The sequence below is a fragment of the Mirounga leonina genome, unplaced genomic scaffold, assembly GCF_011800145.1.
Source record: "Mirounga leonina isolate KUSES-001 unplaced genomic scaffold, KU_Mleo_1.0 Mir_82, whole genome shotgun sequence".
Lineage (NCBI taxonomy): Eukaryota > Metazoa > Chordata > Mammalia > Carnivora > Phocidae > Mirounga > Mirounga leonina.
The window spans coordinates 27,335,054-27,347,570 of NW_023270825.1; the positions used below are offsets into that span (position 1 = coordinate 27,335,054).

Genomic DNA, 12,517 nt, shown 5'->3' on the forward strand with positions numbered 1-12,517 from the left:
CCTTATGGAACCTCTAGTTTATTATCTAGTATGAAATACAGAAAAACAAAGAAGTTACCATATTTTGCAAGAAGTGCAGTGGTGGGGGAATACAGGGAAACTTGGGGGCACTGGACAGCCTGGGGCAGGGGTCTCTTTAATAGATCTCTGAAGAATGAGGAATTAGCCGAAGGCTGGAAAGAAAGAAGATTCCAGAGAGAACAACATGGGGGAAGACCCACAGACAAAAGAGGGAGCTATTAGGAACAGGAACGCAGAGGCGCATGGCGGCAGGTGGCGGACCCAGTCACAAAGAGAAGGCATCCACCGCACAGATTTGAGATTCTCTGATTCATCTTTGGGGAACTCTCAGAAGTTGGTTGGGAAGCAGGAGCCGCCTTACTTTTTAATTCTTTAACTGACCTGACTCTGTCATGGTCCTGCTGTCATCAAACCAGCACCCCAGCAAGAGCTCCTCCACTAGACCTCTGAGCTGAAGTCAGCAGGAAAGGTCGTGGTAATCCAAGCAGCTGAGCTCTGGGAGAGGACTAGCATCTTAGTGCTTTCCTGTGGGGCTCACAGAGGAGAACACAGGACCTACTTGGCTCTTGAGGACCCACAATGGGGATCTTAGAAATGTATTTAGAATCCAAGGGATACTCCCTTCTTCCTCAAATGTCTTAGAGCGACTAAATGAAGGCTAAATGCATCAGTATCTTGAGGCCCCAGTAAGGTAGGCCTTAGGAACCAGACGCTGGTGCCTCTAGGGGATGTCCATATCTGCTTCCCAGCAACAGGGAGTTTGATATAATAGCAGACTCAGCTTTCATGCCTTCCTTCCTAATCTGTTCATTTGAATGTAAATAATCCAAATGCAAGAGTCTTTTTTTTTAAATACATATTTTTTATTTTTTATTTATTTTTAAAATTTTATGTATTTGAGAGAGAATGAGAGCGAGCGAGTGAGCATGAGAAGGGGGAGGGTCAGAGGGAGAAGCCGACTCTCCACTGAGCAGGGAGACCGATGCAGGACTCAATCCTGGGACTCCAGGATCGTGACCTGAGCCGAACGAGGGCAGTCACTTAATGACCTGAGCCACCCAGGCGCCCCAAATGCAAGAGTCTTGACTGTTGTTTCTTTTGGTAGAAACTCCCCATAGTACCTTGTCAAATGATACTTAGAAAACTAGGTGCTGTAAGTTAACCCCAAACTGTGCATGGAAAGAGGCCTTTCTTCAGTTCTCTGTGAAAATGCAGATTTGTATTCCCAAGGGACCATGACCCCCGGTAACTTCCAGTCCACCCTTTACAGCACAGAGGTCAAGTTGGGAGTCAGACATCCTGGTTCAAATCTTGGCTTTTCCACTGGCATGCTGGGTGGCTTTGAATAAGTGACTTACCCTCTCTGAACCTCAGTCTCCTTGCCTATAAAAAGAGGGGCTTACAGTTCTTACCTCATAGGGCAGTTATGAAGATAATGGATATAAAGCACTTGATTCCTTTATGCTCTTGGTTCAGAGTAGGTAGCTCAGCAAATGGCAGCTCTTAGAATCATTTTGTTTCCAGACAGGCCAGAAGCCTGAGTGTAAGGATGTTTTAACTCATATGTTTTTCAGTTCAATTAATGAACTTCTCCTGGGGCAGAAAATCACTGTGTCCATAGTGCTGGGAAGGCTTGTTCTGCCAATCTCAGAATCCTGTTCTTTCTGAAATGCCAGTGTGGTAAATCACTCCCTTCATAGAAAACACCATTTTACTTTCCAGAGAGGTTACTAAGATTGCTTTTAAATATACTCAAGTTGGTCATCTGTATGGTTTTTGCGTCCTCTCTTTAGAAGTTCACTTGAAAAAAAGGACAAAGCAGATGAGAGTACTCAGTGGTTGGAGATGCACAAAAAGAAGTGTCAAGCAATGTCGAAATCCGTGACCTTGCGTGCGAAAGCCATGGATCCCCACCAAAGCCTGGAGGAGGTGTTCAAAGCAAAGCTGAAAGAGAATCGGTCAGTGTCCTCCATGTGTCAAAGGGTGTGCCTGTCTTGGGATCCAACAGATCATTGGCCTTGAACAACGGCAAAATGGAGTTATTAGAGTAGACTCCTATAATTGCACACAGTCCAGGATTTTGCTAGGCAGAGTTAGGAATTTACAATGTCCTTGGGAATTACTCTGCTTAATTGGAGTGAAGGGTATTTCAGATTGGAAAAAGACAGAATTCATTCTAAAAATCTTGTTAATTCCAGGAACAAAGACCGTAAAAGAGCAAAAGAGTATAAGAAAGAATTGGAAGAAATGAAGAAGAGAATACAGACAAGGCCGTATCTCTTCGAACAAGTTACCAAGGTAAAACTAAACCATCATTCACTTTCTTTCAGTCTTGGATGAAAGGGCTCTTAGAAATGACGGAAAAATTTATTTTTAAAGATTTTATTTGTCAGAGAGAGAGAGACAAAGGGAGAACACAACCACGGGGGAGGGTTTGAGGGAAAGGGAGAAACAGACTCCCCATTGGGCAGGGAGCCTGACTCAGGGCTCAATCCCAGGACCCTGGGATCATGACCTGAGCCAAAGGCAGATGCTTAACCGACTGAGCCACCCAGGCATCCCAATGATGGAACAGTTTAATATCTGGGTATTAATAACATTTCCTGGAGGCTCAGAAAGATTCTAAATTGGGCCTGTTTTATTAATTACCATCCCACCCCCCACCCCCACCCCCAATAAGTAGTGCAGTGGTGAATGTTGCTTGGACTGATTTCATCCAAGACTGGACTCCAGAGACATCTATTGGGAGTATTTCACTTTCTGGAGTGTTTGCTACAGTCTAGCTTTCAGTTTGAATCATGGTGAGGGCTAGATCCCACATACTCAGTGACAGTTTGGCTGTGTTAATGAGACGATCTTTAACTTACTAACATCATCTCTCCCCCTGTAGTGCTGGTCCCCTGGGCATCCCCAGCCTCTAGAGCTGTGGCAGGCACATTTATGGGTCTTCAGACATTGAGATGCTCACAAGCACCCCATAAAGCCCTTTTCAGATTAAGTGGCTTTCAGGATGGAAGAATCATTTTAAGGTGTTCTCTAGACCTCTAGGAAAATTGGACCCAGTTGAGATCTCTCCCTAAGGAAGCTCTGGAGCTATCTGAACAGCCTTAGAAAGGCCACCATCCCTGGAGGTTTTGGGTTGTATCAGACTCTGTAGATCCTTCTTCTCTCCAGTTTCAGAAAAAAGTTGGGGTTTCCTAGTGACCTGATTCCAACTGCTGGACATTATCTCCATCTTACAGCCAGTGTGTTATGTAGGCATTTCCCAGGTATACTCCTCCCCACCCCCATACATGCCACACACAGAGTCACACATGCTGGACAGTCTTGGGTTTACTTAGCAACTTGCATTGTTCAAAATCTCTCATAATGACCTTTCTTCTTTAATTTTTTCAAGCAAAGCTCACTCTCTGATCTCAACAGATGTTTCACCACTCGAGGAAAAATACAAAGTGCTCTATATGATTTTGCTTAAATCAAAACAAACAAGAAATAACCTTTTTCTGGTCCACGTGCAGACCATCTATCCTGTTAAGAGTGTTACTAGTGGGACACCTCGGTGGCTTAATCAGTTAAGTGTCTGCCTTTGGCTCAGGTCATGATTCTGGGGTCCTGGGATTGAGTCCGGCATCGGGCTCCTTGCTCAGTGGGGAGTCTGCTTCTCCCTCTGCCTGCCGCTCCCCCTGCTTATGCTCTCTGACAAATAAAAATCTTAAAAAAAAAAAAAGTGTTACTAGTGTAGTTTATTTCCTATTTGTTATATGTTAGTGGGGTTTTTTTGATAGTGTTCATGATAATGGTTTGTTTTTATTTTTTATTTATTTTTTAAAATTTATTTATTTGACACAGAGAGATACAGCAAGAGAGGGAACACAAGCAGGGGGAGTGGGAGAGGGAGAAGCAGGCTTCCCGCGGAGCAGGGAGCCCGATGTGGGGCTCGATCCCAGGACCCTGGGATCATGACCTGAGCCGAAGGCAGACGCTTAATGACTGAGCCACCCAGGCGCCCCTGGTTTTTAAATTTTTTTTTTTTGAAGATTATTTACTCTAGGGACACCGAGGTGGCTCAGTCGGTTAAGTGTCTGCCTTCGGCTCAGGTCATGATCCCAGGGTCCCGGGATCGAGCCCCACATCAGGCTCCCTGCTCCGCCAGGAGCCTACTTCTCCCTCTGCCTGCCGCTCCCCCTGCTTGTGCGTGCTCTCTCTCTCTGACAAACAAACAAACAAACAATTTTTTTTAAAAGATATTTATTTACTCTAGAGAGAGAACACAAGCAGGAGGGGCAGAGGGAGAGAGAATCTCAGTTGACTCTGCACTGAGTGTGCAGCCGGACTCCCGGGGCTCAGTCCCAGGACCCTGAGATCATGACCTGAGCCAAAACCAAGAGTTGAACGCATAACCAACTGCGCCACTCAGGCGCCCCTGGTTGTTTTTAAATCTTAAAATGTTTTTTAGTCCATTTTTTCATCTGAGTCTCACTTGGTCTTTCAAAAATCTAAATCCTTGCTTCTCAAAGGTGTGGCTCCCAAATCAACAATTGGCATCTCCTGGGAGTGTTAGATGTACAGAATTGTGAGCCTTATCTGAGACCTACCAAATGAGAATTTACATTAATAACAAGATCTTCAGGTAGTTCCTATGCACTTTAAGGCTTGAAAAGGCTCGAAGAAATTTTCATGCACACCAGTGCCCAGCATTAATGGGGAGTTGGGGTAGGGGGCAATTTTAGGCATACAGATGAAGCAAGTGATTTAGAATTACCTGGTAATTCACAAGACAGCTCCAGCAGATTAATTTCCATTCCACAGGACCTTGCCAGGAGAGCCGCAGAACAACGGTATCGAGACACCCTGCAGCAGGCTGGGCTGGATGAAGACTTTGTGAGGAACAAGGGTCAGGGCAGCCGGGTTGTACGATGGCGGGAGCAGTCAGAAGTCCGTGACTGTCCCAGGTAATCTCAGATGCTCCTTGTTATCCTGCAGCTCTCAAACTGCCATCCCTTGTAATGCCACCACTCGTATATTTTGAGATCACAATCCTGTATGTACAGAATACTAACCCAGAGATCTCCACATAATACATTTAAAATGGGAGAATAATGCAGTTATAAATTAAATATAACTATTGTATATGAGGTGTAGATTCCTTCAATTTGAAACAGATCATTTTTCCAATTCTGGTTACAGGGCCATCAATCAAAAGTATTACTTCACTTTTGAAGAACAAACGTATGTGTGTCTGTGAGTGTAAAGGCGCCCCCATGTATATTTTTACTTACTATAAAATGATAAAACTATTTTTCAGCACTTTTTATTTTGTTTGGATAACTGAAGGTAAAAACCTATATAGAGCCACAATAAAAGCTATACTGTCCTGAACAATCAAAGCCTTTCTTTTCCCCTCAGCATGGTCACCACGGCTTGTTAAAATCTAGCACTCATGGGGCGCCTGGGTGGCTCAGTCGTTAGGCGTCTGCCTTCGGCTCGGGTCACGATCCCAAGGTCCTGGGATCGAGTCCCCCCATCGGGCTCCATGCCCCGCAGGAGGCCTGCTTCTCCCTCTCTCACTCCCCCTGCTTGTGTTCCCTCTCTCGCTGTGTCTCTGTCAAATAAATAAAATCTTTTAGAATAATAAAAATAAAAATAATTAAATCTAGCACTCATTAAAAACGTAACTCATTAGCAGCACCCCGCCATTGGTAAGTGAAGGGGAGAAAAGCATAGTATCGCCATTACTCTCAACTTTTGTTTCTTAAATCCTAACGGCCCCTCCCCTAATTCCTATCCCAGTTTTCCCCCTAGAAATTTCCTTTTACACCCCATATAAAATAATGAAAATGTTGAAACCATCCTTAAGCCTTACATAATGCTTTAATTAAAAACATTTTATTTCATAATGCTTTAATTTATTCTGTAGCACCCATGAAACTACAAAACTCAGCACCAGAAATGCACAGCAGGATTTAGAAGAATCTCTACAGCAGCCTACAAGCCCCAAGAAAGAACTGGAAGAGCTGTCTTATGAATTGCTAGATAATTTCAAATCACTTGCTTAATCAGTAACACTTAAAATTACTGCTTTTCAGTATTAACCAGCTAACTTGGAGTTGAGTCAAGGCAAGCAAAACTTGGCTTCTGAGTCATGGCTACTCTTGGAGAATGGGGAAAAGAGTAGTAGCAGGGGGGAAAAAAAGCAGATGACAAACAGGGAATGAATGGTTTAAGTAAATCAAAGTGAACAACCTCAGGGCAGACGGATCAGAGCTGAGTTAAGTAAGCATTCTTGCTTTGTGCCTCCTACTTTAAAAAAAAGGGCACAAGCCCAAATGCCTAACAGAGGCTAGTTAGGAAACAAAGAGATCACATGGGCTGGGTATAAGATAGTAGGAGACAGTAGAGACTAGTGTCTCTGCTAGAACACAGGCCCAGAACTGCCACATCAAGTGAGCTTTCAACAGAAGCCAGAAATTTGCATGTTGGCAACTAATTTAAAAATTATTTAGAAATATTGTGTGGGGTAGGAAGGGAAAAATGAAGGGGGGAAATCGGAGGGGGAGACGAACCATGAGAGACTGTGGACTCTGAGAAACAAACTGAGGGTTCTAGAGGGGAGGGGGTGGGGGATGGGTCAGCCTGGTGATGGGTAAAGAGGGCACATTCTGCATGGAGCACTGGGTGTTATACGCAAACAGTGAATCATGGAACACTACATCAAAAAAAATTAAAAAAAAAAAAAATACCGTGTGGGAGTAACAAAACACCTGCAGGATGACAAGCTTGCAGCTTCTAGTACAGGGTCTCCCAACCTCAGTACTATCGACATTTTGAGCCAGATGAGTCTGTGTTGGGTGTTGGGAGAGGGGGCTGTCCTGTACATTGTAGGATGTGTAGCAGCATCCCTGGCTTCTACTCACTAGATGCCAGTAACTCCCTCTCCCCAGTTGTGATGAACAAAAATACTTCTAGATATTGCCACATGTGGGGCAGGGGGCAGGCAATAAATGTTGCCAATTAAGAACCATGCTACAGTATAAAAGTAAGGCTACAGGAAGTAAAAACTGGCAAATAAGAATACAAGAAATTGACATGAACTCAATCTACATAGCAAAGGATGATTATGCATGTCATTAACAAATTAAGAACTATATTTATTTATTACAGCAGTTAATTCTTTCCTGTTATCTGTTTAGAATATGCCACTGTGTGCATGGTATGTATGTGTCAGCATGAGGTTCATTTTAAATAAAGTGAAAATTCTCTGACAGCCATGATTTTCTACTAGTAAGTGATCTCTGGAACACTCTTCTTCTCACCAATGATTAATCAGATATTCTCTAACAGCTGTAAAGACAGGATGATAGCAAGAGTGCCTACTCTTAACAGAAGTACATTTCTCATGTTTTTGTTTTTTTTAACTCTCTGGAAAAATTCAAAAGTATGTTATTATTGCCATTTTCCAGACTCAGACATGGTCCCTTCTGGTGACGACAGAGCGGTACTATGATAACTACTATCTAGGTTTGCTAGTTAGAGATGAAGATGTTCTGTTCCCCAAGACTCCTGGGCTCAGTTTTACCTGCATGGAATCCAAAGGGTAAATCAGTGCCCTCTCTTAAAGGGAAAGCCTGAACTATTTTCTTGATCTCCTTTCTAAGTAAACAGGTTTTGTCCAAAACAAGGAACCAAAGAACTGACTGGGCTGTCTTGTTTATTTAAAGGGAAAACAACTGAAACTCTGAATCATGTGATATTTAACTTTAAAAAAACAAAAAACCTTTTAACATGCTACTGTATATTCCATAAACAAAGAAAGCAAACTGACCAAGTAGAAGTGGATATGACAAGATAGTACCTCAGCCCGGGCCAAGTAGGGATTCAAGTAATTTATTTTTTTGCAGCCCAGCGGCAGAGTCTCTTACTCAGGTTGCTAAAGGGAGAATGCTACAGCAGAACTGGCATCACTCCCTTCTCCAAAGCAACAAGGCATCTTGAAAGCTCAACTTCTTGGTGAAGTTTTATGGTTGGTGGCAGGACTTAGTTCATCCATGTGAAAAGACAGCGGAGTCGGGGATGAAAATTCTTCAGAGGAAAATCCCATCTCAACAGTCATACTGAAGAAATTTCAGCCAACACATAATCCAATTCCCTTTTGGGAGAAGTCCTTCCCAAAATTTTGTAGTGGGAAGAGAGGTAGGTACAGTTACCCAGCCCACATTCACTGCTTTCTTCCTTGTCTGGATCAGATGTGGTTTGAAGAGAAGCTCTCCCACATTCATCTTCTATGTCAGGAAAGATGAACAGAGGCAGACGCGGGGTCCTGTCCTTCACAGATTCATTTTGGTTCTGGCAGACCATGAGCCAGAAGCATCCTGTTCCCACTACGTGCACTCTGGGATCAGACAGAGCTGCTCTTCCAGGAGTCAGTGCCCATGCTCATGTCCGGCTTTCAGTTAATTCTCCTTGGTTTAGTAACTGTAAAAGATGAAAACCAAATCTGGAATAAAAGCTACCAATGAATAACAGGAAAAATAATTCGTACTAAGGAAAAGGTTTATGAGTGGGAGTGGGGAATGCACAGCTGAGGTGAGTCAAGGATACCTAGCTCCAAAGCAAGAGAACATGTAGACTGATAGATCTCTTTCATATCCTGGCCTTGGGATAGCATTTTGGCCAATTCACGATGCTGGCATGTTCACTATGGCAATAAAAGATCTTGAGTCCATAAGCCAAACTATTGTTTGTGTAGTCACGTACTCACTAGTCAGTGATGGAGGCATCCATAACTTACAGATACATCAGAAATGGTAGAACCAAAAATCTTACGTCAGTCAGTGTTAGTCCAGAGTACAGGCAGAACGCTCAAGGAGAAGTAAGAGGAATGGGAAGCTATTCCCAATAAGTTCTATATGAGAGCTAGAAACCACCCATAAGGAAACCAGCAATTCGGGGTGCCTGGGTGGCTCAGCCGTTAAGTGTCTGCCTTCAGCTCAGGTCATGATCCCAGGGTGCTGGGATTGAGCCCCACATCGGGCTCCCTGCTCAGCGGGAAGCCTGCTTCTCCCTCCCCCACTCCCCCTGCTTGTCTTCCCTCTCTCGCTGTGTCTCTCTCTGTCAAATAAATTAAAAAAATATATAAAAAACAGAGAAAAAGGAACCCAGCAATTCCCAGGGCTTAGAAGGATACCTCTCCTAGGATGGAGACAAGCCTGAGACTTCAAGAGGGTGGCAGCGAAAACAGACTTTCTACTCTACACTCAAGGCTTTCTGTTGAAAGGCAGTTCTGTACAATAATTGATGAACTTGGGTTCCGTTTTATTATGAGAATGAGATGGGAATAACAGTGAAATTCAGAATAAAAATTTGGCTTAGTAAAATATAACCAGATAAATTCTTGGGCTGAAGATAGATTTACTTGGTGATCTCAATTTGGATGAAAGTACTTTATACAGTAGAATAAGATGGAATATGAAGAAATTTAAACAAAATTTAAAATTTTAAACCACAAATTTCATTTGATGCTATGTGGTGGGGATGTAAGAATGGTGTCTTTTTAATCTAGCTCAAGATCCAGATGTTTGCACTCAAATTTAGCAATGGCACTTTATGAGAAATCTTAAAATAATTTGTAATTTGTTTTCCTCCTTTTTGGGACAAATTCTGATATATTCAAGGCTAGCTGGCAATCATTTACACTGCCTCCTGAGTTCAAGAATGTGAGCTCAATGTGACTACAGAACCTCACTTGGGATGCCTTTTAGTCAGCAGAGGTCCAAAAGCCCTGGGGTTCCAGGTGGGCCAGCACAGTGAGTCCTCTGATTTGCAGGAGACTGGGTAACACTGAGGGGAAAATAAAAATTGTCCAGTCTGAACCATCGGAATAAGATGTAGTTTTGATAGGGCGCCTGGGTGGCTCAGTTGTTTTAAGTGTCTGCCTTCGGCTCAGGTCATGATCTCAGGGTCCTGGGATCGAGTCCCACATCAGGCTCCTTGCTTAGCAGGGAGCCTGCTTCTCCCTCTGCCTGCCACTCCCCCTGCTTGTACACTCCCTCTCTCTCTCTCTCTGGCAAATAAATAAATAAATAAAATCTTTAAAAAAAAAAAAAGATGTAGTTTTGATAGATTTCCTTTTTTTTTTTTAAGAGGATAGTCTTTTTAAAGTATGAGTCATTCATTTATTTAATTTTTTAAATTTTTTTTGATGTAGTGTTCCATGATTCACTGTTTGCGTATAACACCCAGTGCTCCATGCAGAACGTGCCCTCCCTAATACCCATCACCAGGCTAACCCATCCTCCCACCCCCCACCCCTCTAGAACCCTCAGTTTGTTTTTCAGAATCCATCGTCTCTCATGGTTCATCTCTCCCTCTGATTTCCCCCCCTTCATTCTTCCCCTCCTGCTATCTCCTTTTTATTTTTTTTTTGATTTATTTATTTATTTATTTGACAGAGAGAGACACAGCGAAAGAGGGAACACAAGCAGAGGGAGTGGGAGAGGGAGAAGCAGGCTTCCCACGGAGCAGGGAGCCTGATGCGGGGCTCGATCCCAGGACCCTGGGATCATGACCTGAGCCGAAGGCAGGCGCTTAACGACTGAGCCACCCAGGCGCCCCCTTCTTTTTTTTTTTAACATATATTATTTGTTTCAGAGGTACACATCTGTGATTCAACAGTCTTACACAATTCACAGCACTCACCATAGCACATACCCTCCCCGATGTCTATCACCCAGCCACCCCATCCCTCCCACCCTCCACCACTCCAGCAACCCTCAGTTTGTTTCCTGAGATTAAGAATTCCTCATATCAGTGAGGTCATATGATACATGTCTTTCTCTGATTGACTTATTTCGCTCAGCCTAACACTCTCCAGTTCCATCCACATCGTTGTTTATTTTTTAAGTAATCTCCACAACCCAACATGGGGCTCAAACTCACCACCCTGAGATCAAGAGTCCCATACTCTACCGACCTAAGCCAGCGAGGTGCCCCTCCCATGATAATTTCTGATACTTGCTTTGGTTATTCTCTGATGTTACTTTTTTTTTTTAGAGATTTTATTTACTTGACAAAGAGAGACAGACACAGAGAGAACACAAGCAGGGGGAGCAGCAGAGGGAGAGGGAGCTGAGCTGGATTCCTCCCACTGAGCAGGGAGCCCGATGTGGGGCTTGATCCCAGGACCCTGAGGATCATGACCTGAGCCGAAGGCAGATGCTTAACGACGGAGCCCCCCAGGCGCCCCTCCGATATTCTTGATAAGCTTATTTTTAGAGCATATTTACAGAAGTCCAAGTGCAAGTGCATCAGTAAATTCTTAGAGGTTACAGGTCTGATCTACAATGTGTGATTATCTCCAAACCCAGAATTTGAAATGGACGTGTTGGTTTATGAATTGCAAATAGCCGGGACATCTGGGTGGCACAGTCGCTTAAGTGTCCTACTCTTGGTTTTGGCTGAGGTCATGATCTCAGGGTCGTGAGATCAAGCCCCTCATTGGTCTCCGAGCTCAGCTAAGAGTCTGCTTAAGACCCTCTCTCACTTTGCCCCTCCACCTGCTCTCTCTTTGACTCCCTCTAAAATAAATAAAATCTTGTTTAAAAAATTATTAAAAAAAAAAAAAAGGATTGCAAATAGCTTTCTTCTATCTGCGAATCCCTAAGGAATCAACATTTCTCAGTCACTGGAGGAAAGTCAGTTAGTACCAGGAGCTTAGATGAGGAAGAGGACTAAACCTGGAGCCTTGAGGGGCTTGTAGGTTTAAAAAAATGACAGTATCAGAGGATGTGGTAAGCCTGCCATGATAAGGAAAAGGAGGGATGAGCAGTGGGAATGCCTGTGATAAGAGGAAAATAATAGAGATAACAGTGAAAGAAACACAGAAGTGAGGTTCAGACAGAGGGTGTGTTTGTATGTAAATATGCGACGACCCATGAGGGGAAAAGTAATCGTCTAGGATTTTCAGCTACACTAAGGGGAGCACTTTCCCCTTTGTGTTGTTAATATTTTTCTATGAATTGTCTAGGGCTTCCATCATGAAATTGGGTGCTTAGGGCCTGTACGCCCTTAGTGTCCTCCTGGGGTGAAGGCCGAGTTTTCTTTTGTTTCTTATAGGTGGTCTGTGGTATTGTGTCTGTCTGAGGCTGTGAGTAAGCATCACCCAGACAAGGACACCCTGAATCCAAGACCCATGTGCCTAGGTCCGAGGGGAACAAATGTGCTATTACTGGACTTTTTGCACACACAAATCTGACCATGTCACACCTGGCTTAATACCATGCAGTGGCTCTCCACTGTCCCCAGGATAAAATCATGTCCTTGAAGTGAAGGCCCTTCAAGAGAGAAACCAGCTTATCCTTCCTGCTCTCACTTTCCATTCCACATTCCATCTTACTCAACCCTCTGTGGTTCCATAGTTGTGCCCTGCTCCCTCACCTCTGCCCTTGTACTCATTGCTGCCTGTTATTTTCTTCCAATCCCTCCCACTTATCCATCAAGA

General features: G+C 43.7%; 2 protein-coding genes across 9 annotated transcripts in view; one reads left to right on the forward strand and one right to left on the reverse strand.

Annotated features, from left to right (window-relative positions):
* FAM161B (FAM161 centrosomal protein B) overlaps nucleotides 1–6,577 on the forward strand; it is a 13,854-nt gene extending 7,277 nt beyond the window's left edge. For all 3 annotated transcript variants that reach the window (XM_034993250.1, XM_034993252.1, XM_034993251.1), the window contains 4 exons: nucleotides 1,815–1,979; nucleotides 2,220–2,319; nucleotides 4,831–4,973; nucleotides 5,939–6,577. In XM_034993250.1, coding sequence (XP_034849141.1) covers nucleotides 1,815–1,979; nucleotides 2,220–2,319; nucleotides 4,831–4,973; nucleotides 5,939–6,077 — 547 coding nt within the window. In that variant the 3' untranslated portion in view covers nucleotides 6,078–6,577. The remainder of the gene's footprint in view (nucleotides 1–1,814; nucleotides 1,980–2,219; nucleotides 2,320–4,830; nucleotides 4,974–5,938) is intronic.
* Nucleotides 6,578–7,712: 1,135 nt separating this feature from the next.
* The window catches only part of ZNF410 (zinc finger protein 410), a 41,294-nt gene continuing 36,489 nt past the window's right edge, over nucleotides 7,713–12,517 (reverse strand). For 4 of the 6 annotated variants that reach the window (XM_034992932.1, XM_034992931.1, XM_034992933.1 and 1 more), the window contains one exon: nucleotides 7,713–8,493. In XM_034992932.1, coding sequence (XP_034848823.1) covers nucleotides 8,455–8,493 — 39 coding nt within the window. In that variant the 3' untranslated portion in view covers nucleotides 7,713–8,454. The remainder of the gene's footprint in view (nucleotides 8,494–12,517) is intronic. The other 2 variants (XR_004677050.1, XM_034992934.1) reach the window with 2 other exon arrangements.